The following is a 12,189-nucleotide window of genomic DNA, read 5'->3' on the forward strand; positions in this document are numbered from 1 at the left end:
GTTTCATCATACCAACTAGTCATTCAAGAAACCTACTGAGTAGTCCATTTTGAAAATATATGGCTTTGCACATGCTTTGAACAATCAGTAAATGATGAGGCAGAGGTCACATTACAGCCATGTTTTCATGCATAAAATGTGTTACATAAAAATTTCTAATTAAAATCATGAAATACCACATGATGAAATGGGATAAAATTTCTCACCTCAGGTCTGACGGGATCCTCAATTCCAACAACACATATTGCGGTCAGCTCAGTCAAAATGTTGTTTTCGTCCTCCCAGTTGGGCTCAGGGTCTGCAGGAAAGTCACGGTAGGCCACGCAGATGGTTCTAAGCCCCTCGCAGGCCATGGGCTCGATTACTTTCTTCACCATCTCATCTCTGTCCCTCGGTCTGAAGACACGGGGTTCGCCCGCCTCGTTCAGAATGCGAGTACACCTGAAGCGAACACACCAAAGTCACCCCTTCACATGAAACAAGGTCATATCATTGCAGCATTATGCACATTCCCTTCATTACAGCAATTTCAGACTTTGTTATTCCACAAAGAGCAAATCTAAATGATTCCAGGCACATGAAGCTACAGTAATTCAACATAATGTCCCTCCATCTGCTGTTGAGACATGAAAATGCTTTTATGAAAAATTGCAGGAACTAGAGCTGAAGCATCAGAGAGCAGATGAAAGGCGCTCACTTTTTAAGGACGATTTCGGACGCTCCTTTGCTGTACATTCTGAAGCTGCTGTCTGGAAGCTTGATGATGGTGCTCATTGACTTCCGCACAGAGTTAAACGTGTACACCTTGTAGAGTTTCTCTTCTGGGATCTGGTTCCGAATGGTCTGGTAGTCTCGTTTCAGGTCCAGGACCAGTCCCAGTAGGCCACACTCAGTTTTGTTGCCCACTTGTTTGGGAAGACCTCCTTCCTTATCTGGAGGCTGGGATAGTAGAAAGCCAAAGAGGATTCAGATAGCTGCTGCATAGTAACAAGCTAAATAGTGCACTCTTTTCATTAACGGTCGCATAACTGACCACCTGTCTACAGGTAACAGCAACCATTGCTTAGCAACCTGCACACATGGTGAGCTATGCTGCTTTGAGCAAAATAAATCCTTTTGATAAGTTTGATGAGGTCATTTATGAAGTTTCTTTGTTAACAGCTGAGAACAGGTCATGTTGTACTTTTTCTTTTTTTTTACTTTTTTATATATTGCTTTGTGCAGCAGCTCAGTATTAATATTCTTGGTTTAGGTTTGTTATAAATCTCAAACATTAAAGCATTAAGCATCCGCAGTTAATTCAGCATGAAGCACTTAACAGACTCCATTCAAACTTTGGTTTGAAGGTAAATCCAGTCTTAGGTGTGCATTAATGTTGGTTCTTTTGGTAAACTTTATACTAAACATTAAATTCAAGTAAAAAAAAAAATCTCTTATTGTCACTTTGAGTTCAAACTGCATTTTTTTTAAGAACTTGCAATATATATTAACATACCAAAAACAGCTTGCTCTTCCATTCAAGCATGTTAAAGTGCTATCTGCCTTTTCCTTCTTGCTTTCATTTAAAGCTTCCTTTATGCTGCAAAGATGCAATGTGTCCAACAGAAAACAGGACCCTAAACTAAAACCTAAATATAACCAACACTATGACTTTCCTGGTATTAATTACTGGTATTAATAAACTGTCTGCAAAGGCTCATGTTACTCTACATGTGATCCAAATTGTCTTTCAAAGAACAAGTGCCTACATAAACATGCAGTCGGAAAGCCTGAAAAAGCTTCCAACGCAAAGAAACAAAAGGACCATAATAATTTCAGATCACAAAACCAATTCAAATCTCATTGTCTGCAGTTTGCTTGAACATTATCCAGCAAATAATACCATGTTAGAATTACTTCAGGGAATTTAATTTCATCATCTGTTTATTTATTTATCAGAAGAAACGCTGAAGTGCCCATAGAGACCTTGATTGTGAATTCACTTTCTGATTTACTTTTCCAGCATTTCTCATAGCTAGGCTTGACAGGACCCAACATGCAAGAGTGCTGCACTGCAATGTACTGTAGCATACGCAAGATGACTCCTAATGTTCTTGCAATGGAGTTTTTGCAAGCTGTAACTGAGAAAATCAGACATTTCAGCAAAAACGCAGGTGTACAGGTTCCACATTTTGATTTGTCTTACAACTTTCCGACATCAGACAAATGGATACATGTGATTGGCTGGTTTACACGTCAATGGCCTACTGGGTAATCGAAACTGGACCATTTAATTCCCAGGGTAGACAGTGGGTGGGAAAACTAAATAATGACTTAAGCTAAATTATGTTTTTGCCACAAGAACTTTACTAACTTGACTAAGTGTACCTCAGGGGAAGAAATTACATTAAAAATGTATGTTATGTTTGCTCACCAGGGTCATTCAAGACTGCTCATGCATTTGATGCGGATTTCATAGCACCCCTCGGAGAGGATGCAAATCTCTCCTGAACAGCTGTCTTCTCCCTGGTCAGCACGCACTCCTACGAACCACGGCATATGGCTAAACATGCACTGGCAGCACTACTTCCTCTTTACGGCCCTATTCGGCTCCTATGCTCCACATGGTCCCTCGATCTATTCTCCTTCCTGCTGCAGGAGCTGCGGAGGCCCTCTTGTGTCCCCTAGAAGGTCATTTTCATAGTACCTCTTTGATTTCACAGCGTTACCTACCCTGACAGTGACAGCCCCTGCCTCAGGCCATGAGGTGAGTGCCTTGCCAAAGCTGATTGGCCTATGTGAATGAGTGGCAGCACAAGGCATCGCAGAGAGACTTTGGCAGAGACCCTGAGCCACATGGAGAGGCTGCAGCCGGACAAATGACTTTGCCCAAAATGAGTCACAACTTATCAAACACAAGACAGTGAGATTTTTCACCTTGTCTTGTGCGCGATGAAAAATGACTCCCAAAATAGCATTTAGTTTTACAGAGAAGTCTCACAGGGCAGAATTCCTTGCAGCATATGCCCATTGTTGGATCCGAGTTGAATCCATGTCCGAGTTCGAGTAATGTGTTATCTTAATTTTATGTTGTTCCTTATTTTGTGCCAAGTCTGAGTACAAAATTTACCCAAGTCAGAGTTCATTCATAATTGCACTTGAATCCAGACTTGACTCTGGGTTTGGCATCAAGGACCACTACTCTACACATGAGTAGTGGTAGACATTTTGTCTAAGCATAACCCTCACAAAACCATGGTTTCAAATGGTATCAAGAACCCATGTCCTGGAGGGCCACTGTCTTGCAGACTTTAACTCAATCCCTAATAAAACACACCTGAGAAATCTACTCTACATCTTCAGCATTGAAGATTGAAAATTATAGGTTGGTGTGTTTGAAAAATTATAGACTCTGACATTTTGGACATGAAAGATAAAATAAGTAAAGATAAAATTAAGATAGCAAGACATTACTAAATGTCTCAAATTCAAACTCGATTGTTTAAGACTTGGTCTCAACAAGGTGGACTTGGACCTAACACTAGTTTGCTTGAATGAACTAAACTCTGTAGGACAGTAACCCTCTAGGACCAAAGTTGCCCATCCCTAATATACATTATGGAGGAGACTGAGACTTTGCAAATTCGGTCCTGACTGAAAGCCATTCCAGATTGTTCTGACTGGGTTGGTACTATGTCTCTTTGAGAGGAATGTTGTCCCAGGACCATAAAATGACATCCTGGATATGTCTTACCACAGTACTGAATGATGACCATATTCACGTACCACGGTACCTTTCTATTGCAGGTAACAGGCATTTAAACGGAATCTTATGGTTCTAGACGTAGAGTTGTTCATCATCTGGATAACAGAAACCAGAGAGTCTGTGTGGAGTCACTGAATGGACATTCACCACTTTGCTAAACATTTTGGACCTGTTCATGAGAAAATTAAAAAACGCATCGATCATGAATAAAGCACATGCAACAATGTGTCAATTGCTAACTGATGCTTTGTGATAAAGATGCAAGAAGGGCTAACTGCATCTGTCTTTGGTGTAACTAAGAATCCAGAGCTTACAGATGATGACCTACTGAACAGTCCTCAAACACACACACACACCGCTGCATACGGACATGTAACCTCCAATCAAGAATTGATGGGAGCCCGGGAACATGACATCAGTTTCGGACCCGACCTCTCCGATCAGAGGGCCAGAAGGTCTGACGGAATAGGTGGTTGAAGCAACCTGAGATCAGTGCGACAGGAAGTCTCTGCAGAGCTCAGACTACCGGCTGAAGTATCAGTGTACATGCCAGCAGCATCACCTGTACAGTGTGTCCTACTCCGATTTCAGGATTCCACTAACTCTTCTGTGGCTGAACACCAGCCGGTCGTACAACTGAGACACGCTACATAACCACTCTAAATTATGAATGCTAAATCTGAATCAAATACAGGTAAAAGTTTAACAGTGCAAATTAGCTTCACAACAGGAGGGCAGCTGTTTCACCTGGGAGCACAAAATTCCCTGAAACGTAAATCTAGAAGGACTGAGTTTGGAAGTAGACTTTGGAAAGTTTACTGAAGGAGCTACTGAGTGTTGGGTGAGAAGAAGTTGTTGCATTAATTACATAATGGAGCAGCAAAGCACAGTAACTTTGGAGATCTCTCCAGGGATAAAGAGTCTATGTTAAAACAAGATGTCTGGAATGATATGCTTATCCAGGTGTTGCTTTGTATGGTAATGAAAGCTCTCGGTACTGGTCTCCAGGGACGGGATCTGTAAGTAGTGTAAGTGTGCTGGGAGAAGGCGTTCAAGGGGCTGCTCTCAGCTCCTAGGCATCTTAAACCGAGATACAGAACAGACCTGATTCCAGCTCCCAGAACCACGAGAAACTCACATGTTGTGATTATCAAATTTTATTTTTTATTTTTTTTTAACTCATTGTCTCAACTGTATCCTTGCAGACTGTTCATTTTTGGAAACCAACCCAAACTGGCGCTCCAAAACACACAGTGATTATTCTGCTGCGTTCTTGGTCCTCAAAGAACACACAGCACATATGGAAACATACAAAAGAAAAGGCCTAATGCAAACACAGTCTTAATTCCAATAAGTTAGGATTTCATCGGTGGGTTACTCTATGTAGGACCCCTTCAGTGTTTTCTGATCATTTGGAAAAAAATATTTTTCTCTTTTGAACAAACACTGAAGGTTTGTGAGTTTTTTCCACCTTTGGAATTTATAGATATCACTTTCCCATTGTGATGCTGAATGTTATTATTCAATTAATAGAAACTGACACAACCAGTCTTTCAAGGTAACTGTCTGGTCAAAAACATTATTGCAGTGATTACCACTGAATCCAACAATGAACCTAACTGAGCCAGATAATGACACTATTGCCACTATTGAGCTGCTTTACAGAAGAATCTGAATTGTCTCCATAGTTGAGTTTCTATAACTGATTGACCTAATTTCCTGTTTTTCATTGTGAAACGTGAAACACAATCCAATTTTATAAAGCACTATAGAAATAGAAGTGAATTGACTTCACTTGACTTAAATGACTATGTTTCTGGCATATGTTTGGCAATAATTAGTTTAACTATATCTAATGCAGTGTGTAACTTTTTTTAATTTCTTTAACAACCATGTTGGAAGACATACTCATGGCCAAAATCCAGGGTGACAATGCCAAGATTCATCTGACTCAAAATGTGAAGGCGTTGTTCAGGGAACATGATATGTTACAAAAGGTTGTTGGAACAATGCCACAATGAATGCACAATGCAATCAAAAAATAAAGGAGGTACAACAAATATTAGATTGTGTGGTTTTTTTTTTTTTTTTGGCCAGGAAGTGCACACAAGTAATAACTTTTGCTTATACATTAACATTAAGGTCTATAGTTGCAAAGCTATTTTTGCTGAAATAACACCAGTTTTAGCCAAATAGCCAAAGTTTTTTATGTCTTACCAGTATTTTAGTAGTATAGGCGCTGTTGAGGGATATAGCATTGACCAGTATATCCAGAGTTTTGGGTGGGATGGAGCTGGGGTCTGGAATCTCCTTGTAATGGACATCGCCCACATAACACTGCACTGCTGTCATTCGGTTGGTGGTCAGTGTGCCAGTCTTGTCTGAGCAGATAGCTGTGGCATTGCCCATGGTCTCGCAAGCATCCAGATGGCGTACCAAATTGTTATCCTTCATCATTTTCTATCAGCAGACACAAAAATACAGATACAGATAACTAGCTAATACAACATCTTGAGAGAACATTCTGGATATGAATAAAAACTGCACAGTCCACTACCTATAAGTACTTGTCTACATAAACATCCTTCTAACTGAAATGGGACATAAAAAGGCTGCTATCTCTTGAGGAACTTAACTAATGTGTTGGAATTAATGTTCACACATGCAGACAGAGAACATTCATTTCTATTTCAATGGCCATTATACCAACACAGATCCATAGGTGGCTTTGTTAGTAATAAAATACTTTCGTGCAGATATAATAGCTACACAACGATCTTTATCTGTTGAAGTTGCTGCCATTTTGGTTGTTTTTATGTGACTCTACTAATATCAAGTGAGGCAGTTCAATGCTTTCATGAAATTCAGTGTTTCCAATTTGTAATTATATGTTTGACATAGTATGTGGAGTCATAAAACACAAAATATGGTCACTTGAACATGGCATGAACACAGCATATTGCTCACAGTTGGTTCTGTGCACTGGTTGTTGATTGGATTTTGAGATGTGGGCAGTGCACTTTCAATGAAGTGTCATTTTTATTGGAAGCGACGAGTTACGCCATTTTATTAAAAATAACAAAGTCAAATATTTAAAAAAATAAATAAATAAAAATAAAACATGCATGGATTAAGTCACTTTTCATTTTATGCTGACTTTAAAGAGAGCATGCACAGGACGTGAGAGTCCATTTCTGCTGGAGGCAAGTGGAAATGAAATAAACATTCATAAAAATATCTCTGATATGATTGCAAATGAATTGTTTGGTGTGATATAATAAACAACTGGTTTAACGTGTCATTTTGTAATGGAGTAAACATTTCGCAAAATAAAAACAAATGAAGCATTTAAAAACTGTTAAAAGTGATCCTATGATGCCCCAAATTGCTGTATTGGTAATCAGCTCTATATTTAGATTCTAAGATGTAAATATGATACATTCTAAATGTTCTTCATGCTGAACAAGTTTACCTTCACCGAGTAGGCCAGAGAGATGGTAACAGCCAGCGGAAGGCCTTCAGGAACAGCCACCACCAGCACTGTAACACCAATGATGAAGAATTTGACAAAATACTGAATGTAGATCGGTGTACACTCCGGCAGCCATGGCTTCTTCTGAAGGACAAAGTTATCGATTGCAAAGTAAAGCACCAGGATGATGACTGTAATGGCAGACATCACCAAACCTGAGGACCAGATCACAGCAAACATCACATTAGTGCATGGTGCTCCTCTGTGATAGTGAAACACTAACCTCGATCCTCCTAACAACTTAAAAACCCCTAGCACCTGCTTTGCCGATTTGTACAGCCAGCTTTGTCAGTTTTCCTTGCAGAACGGATTTCTCTTTCTTGGAGACATTGGCTTTCTTCTTCTCTTTGTCATCTGTTTCTCCGCCCTCTGCGCTCTTCAAGGGCTGCATCTCCATTGCTGCAGCACCATCCTGCTTCTTCACTGTAATGATCACAGGAAAAACATGTGGGTTATGGGGCGTCTGACCTTTGCTTATGACTATAAGGTAATGCTGGACCTTGACCATACTGGCCATGTAGTCATTGTGAGAGAATAAACTTCAGTTTAAACTCTACTGTTGGGTTTTGCATGTTTCTTTGTATATTAACAGATGCATGAATGTCCATTTTGAGTTACTAGCCACCATTTAAAATTCCAACAGAAGTCAATGTTTGCAAAGAACCATTAATCTTCAGTTAATTTGGGCAGCAAAACCACCAAATTAGTGTGTTATTTTGTATATCTACACTGATCTATCTCAAAGGGGACATGCCAGGAACTCAATTAAACCAATCCTGGTATCATTATATGGTTGAGAGACGTCTGCTCTACTGAAAAAAAAAAAAAAAAAACCTTTTCATGGGATCTGATGACAGATGCTCTGTAACAAGTCTGTATGGGACAAAAGATCTTGAAGTGCCTTTATATGCATAGGCCACCCCAAAAATGAAAGCTCTGTCATCATTCACCCTCATTTTGCTTCAAACCTCTAAGACTTTCTTTCTTCTGTGGAACACAAAAGTAGAAATCTTAAAGAGGTTTGCTGGTTACTCTTTTTCCACACAATCGCAATGAATGGGAATTTCAAGTAAAAAAAAACAAAAAAAAAACAAACACAGAAGTGAGGCTTTGTGTAAGGACCAGACTGACATTTAGTCATTTTCAGTGATAATTTTCCCTCTTAACCGCTAAGCCTGTGACTGGATCACTGAGTCAGAATCGCATGTAGCTAATTCTCTCATTAACTCTAGAGTGGATGTCAAGATTTTTAGTGTACAATAAAGTCTCCATGATACAGAAATTGGGACCAGATGTTCTTTCCTATCTATACATACATCCTAGTGAAACGGCCATTAACTGTATCAGTGGCTGTTGCAAACTAAATGAACGATTCTTTGTAATTGAATGGAAAAGAGATGCTCATTTGTACTTTTGGGTGTACTATTCCTTTAAGACAAAAGACACACTGCTTGATGTTTCTTGTGCAATTTTTGCCACATTTTAAAGATGCTCAGTGCAACCCCAGCTATAACCAGTGAATTATGCCTTTGTCACATTAAACAAAAGTTATGTTTAATATCTACTGTCTTAATCCATTTATACTGCAAACAGAGTTCCCAATCAAAAGTACTCATACATAAAGTTTGTACAAACTGTTTTTCATATTGGGATAAGCACTGATATGTGCAATAGCAACATACGGACTAACTATAAAATGTCAAATCTTTTGCATACATGCAACTCTAGAGACTTGAAAATGATCAGAAACCTGATAACACAATGCCTTAGCCATCATGTGAATAAACTTAAGCGCAAATTTATAGACAAATGTAACTGCAAAGTATTAAATAATAAAAGTAATTTACTGGCTGGATACATAAATACATTTCGGCTGTCAATATATACATAGACTAATTCATTTTCACCATTATTAGAAACAAAAGGAAACCTCTGGATATTTTTGTCCATATGCGTAAACAAATGAATAACCAAAGAGCAAAAAGAGTTACAGATCACTAAAAACTCAGTTAAGAATTCAACTGATTCGAGATTTTGACACAGACAGGAAGTGTGAGGTCATCGAGAGACCCTGACGCACACATGAGAAGCAGCACAAAGAGACGAGCTGACATCTGAACCCGCCGAAAGGAAAGGAGGAATAAAATAATGGTGAGCGCTCAAACCAGCGGTAAAGTGAAAGCAGGTTACCTTTGGTCTGGTTGTTCTCCATATTTCCATCCTGCATTTTACCTAAGATGAAGGCATCCACAGACAGGACAAAAATAACAGAAAGCAGACGATAAAACATTCATCACATGGACATTACAGTGAAATCAAATTAAGAAGGAAGACAGAGAATGAGTAATTTATCAACATCATTGTGAGTCACATACATAACATAGAGTTGTTTCATAATGAAGTTCTGAGGTGCATTATGGGTTTAGTAAAATCAAATTGATCAGTGATATAGAATATCAGCTGCCATCTACATAGAGTTCATTTACAGTGTTAACACTTATTTGCTTTCTTGAATACATGTATTTGATATTGAAATATATGTAGTATGTGTGTTTGTTCCAACAAAAGTAGTTCAGTTGTGTGTTTTCACGTTGGCTTTTTGACAGGAATGCCATGGAATATCTAACGTGTATATAATCTGTACATCATTTTACTCCTGTAGTCATATCTATGTTTGTCACTATGATTTGTCACAGTGGAAGATTCTAAGTAGTAGTCGTTCAGATATTCCATGGAGGAGAAACACTTAACACAATGAGGACTAGAGGAACAGCACGACACTACTGGACATGCAGGAGGACCAGCCATGCAACACCACAGGAGCAGAGAGGAGGAGAGCCACTTTACCACCGCTGAGGGTTAGCTGAAAGAACGAGAGGAACGAAGAACCCCAAACATAGTGTACTGTATATCAGATTTATCCAGTCACATAAATACCCACGCAACTGCATGGGTAGTGTTTTATATGACACTTTTGTCTAAAGCATGAGAAAGCATGATCGATCTATCTATCTATCTATCTATCTATCTATCTATCTATCTATCTATCTATCTATCTATGATTGGAAGTCAAGAACTGATTGTTATTCAGAACTGTCCTAAAATACAACAGTACTATTTTTTTAAAGAAGTCTCTTCTGTTCATCAAGATGGCATTTATTTGATAAAAAATATAGTAAAACAGTAATATTGTGAAACATTATTATAGTTTTCTATGTGAATATCTTTTAAACTGTAATGTATTTCTGTGATGTAAAGCTGTATTTTCAGCATCATTACTCCAGTCTTCAGTGTCACATGATCTTCAGAAATCATTCTAATATGATGATTTACTGCTCAAGAAACATTTCTGATTATTATCAATGTTGAAAATGTTGGACATATGTGTTAATGATTTTTTGATTAATTGAAAGTTTATTTATTTGAAACTGAAATATTTTGCAACAATATAAAAGTTTTTGCTGCCACTTTTGATCAATTGAACTCATCCTTGCTGAATTAAAGTATTAATTCCTTAAAAAAATAAAAAAAATGACTGCAAACTTTTGAACAGTATGCATGCTAGATTTTAAAAAATGAAAACTAACGGGATCATGTTGTAACACCACAAATTTCAATTAAATTTCACATCAAACCATATTCACACTCATGTCATAAATCATATTCCAACATACTAAAAACACTACACAATAAGTCATGATCTTCTTTTTGAAACTTGAATGACTGAATTTAAAATCAGCTGAAGTGCAGCTCTTATTTTATTTATTCTTAAGTTTCTCGACTATTCTGGAAATAATCTACATTGTGTAATTGCTGTTGGCATACGTAAAATAAAAGAAGGGGAAAGGGTAGAAGAGGGAGGAGAATAGAAAAGGAGTGAGCAATTAGAGGTGACATGCACTGAGAGGAACGCACAGTCGGCAGGAGAGGAAGATCAAGACAACTGGAGGAGGAGGAGGAGGAGAGACGGAGCCAGTGAGGGACGGACAGCAGAGAGCTGCTCAACCTACCATTGACTAGGCTGGTATTACCAGGGGCATTTGCGCTTGCTGCACCATCGGTAGCTATAGTTGCGATGGGGTGTGAAGAGAGATGGGAGCAGTCTAGCCATAATAATGAACAAAAGTAGCATGGTTAAGAGCGTCGTTACCATGATTAGTATCTCTCAATATACTGCTGTCAACTGAAAGGCAAATTTAAAAGAATGGCACTGATGGGAAAAAAACACTGCAACATAAGACAGGTTACACATAATATGGTAGACAAAACAAAGTCGAGGCACAAAACGACACAATGATCAATGGTACAAATAGCTGGCAGATACCAGTCATTTGAGAGAAAATTCCAATTGCTACATTCACTACCAATTAAGGAAATAAGAACAGGTGATTAAAAAAATAAAACAACCAAATAAACACATGCTTCCAAATCAAATCCAAGTGCTTCAATCACAACACTCTACAAGCTGTAGGGTATCAGACTACCAGGCTACAAAACCGCAATCAATCTATCCGGTCTTAGCCGGGGTTACATCACAACCTCCTGATCATCATCTATGCAGGATCATGGATGAAATGCATTTCTTTAAATACTTAAAAAGAGCATCTTTTTAAGTGAAAGATCGCGGTTACTAAAGCAGGGCTTGGGAGGGCAGAGCGGGTTTAGTGGGTAAATAAATGAGCATTACTGCAGATATCCCCAGATACAGAGATTCATACTCTACCTGCCAGCTGAAGGCCATCCTCCAGAGCCTGACCTGTGGCAGTTTGCAGAATAACACACACATAAGGCCTTATGCTGACAAACGGTGTGGGCAGCACATGCTACCCGACCAGAAACAGCACATTTTCATGTGTCAGTCTGAAGCAGCAGCTGGGAAAACAACAGCACTCATTCTACCCAAAAGCAGTCT

At 38.7% G+C, this 12,189-nt stretch overlaps 1 protein-coding gene across 14 annotated transcripts in view; it reads right to left on the minus strand.

Annotated features, from left to right (window-relative positions):
- LOC109068241 (plasma membrane calcium-transporting ATPase 2-like) overlaps positions 1 to 12,189 on the minus strand; it is a 98,828-nt gene that overhangs the window by 24,538 nt on the left and 62,101 nt on the right. For 9 of the 14 annotated variants that reach the window (XR_006161058.1, XR_006161057.1, XM_042765808.1 and 6 more), the window contains 8 exons: positions 12,001 to 12,033; positions 11,288 to 11,380; positions 9,468 to 9,509; positions 7,536 to 7,700; positions 7,218 to 7,432; positions 5,963 to 6,205; positions 698 to 939; positions 207 to 441 (listed from right to left, as the gene is read on the minus strand). Coding sequence is in view for 11 of the 14 variants with exons in the window: in XM_042765808.1 (XP_042621742.1) it covers positions 207 to 441; positions 698 to 939; positions 5,963 to 6,205; positions 7,218 to 7,432; positions 7,536 to 7,700; positions 9,468 to 9,509; positions 11,288 to 11,380; positions 12,001 to 12,033 (1,268 nt within the window). In the remaining 3 variants the exon portion in view is untranslated. The remainder of the gene's footprint in view (positions 1 to 206; positions 442 to 697; positions 940 to 5,962; positions 6,206 to 7,217; positions 7,433 to 7,535; positions 7,701 to 9,467; positions 9,510 to 11,287; positions 11,381 to 12,000; positions 12,034 to 12,189) is intronic. The other 5 variants (XR_006161059.1, XM_042765815.1, XM_042765814.1 and 2 more) reach the window with 2 other exon arrangements.

This window comes from Cyprinus carpio, chromosome A11 (genome assembly GCF_018340385.1).
Source record: "Cyprinus carpio isolate SPL01 chromosome A11, ASM1834038v1, whole genome shotgun sequence".
Classification (NCBI taxonomy): domain Eukaryota; kingdom Metazoa; phylum Chordata; class Actinopteri; order Cypriniformes; family Cyprinidae; genus Cyprinus; species Cyprinus carpio.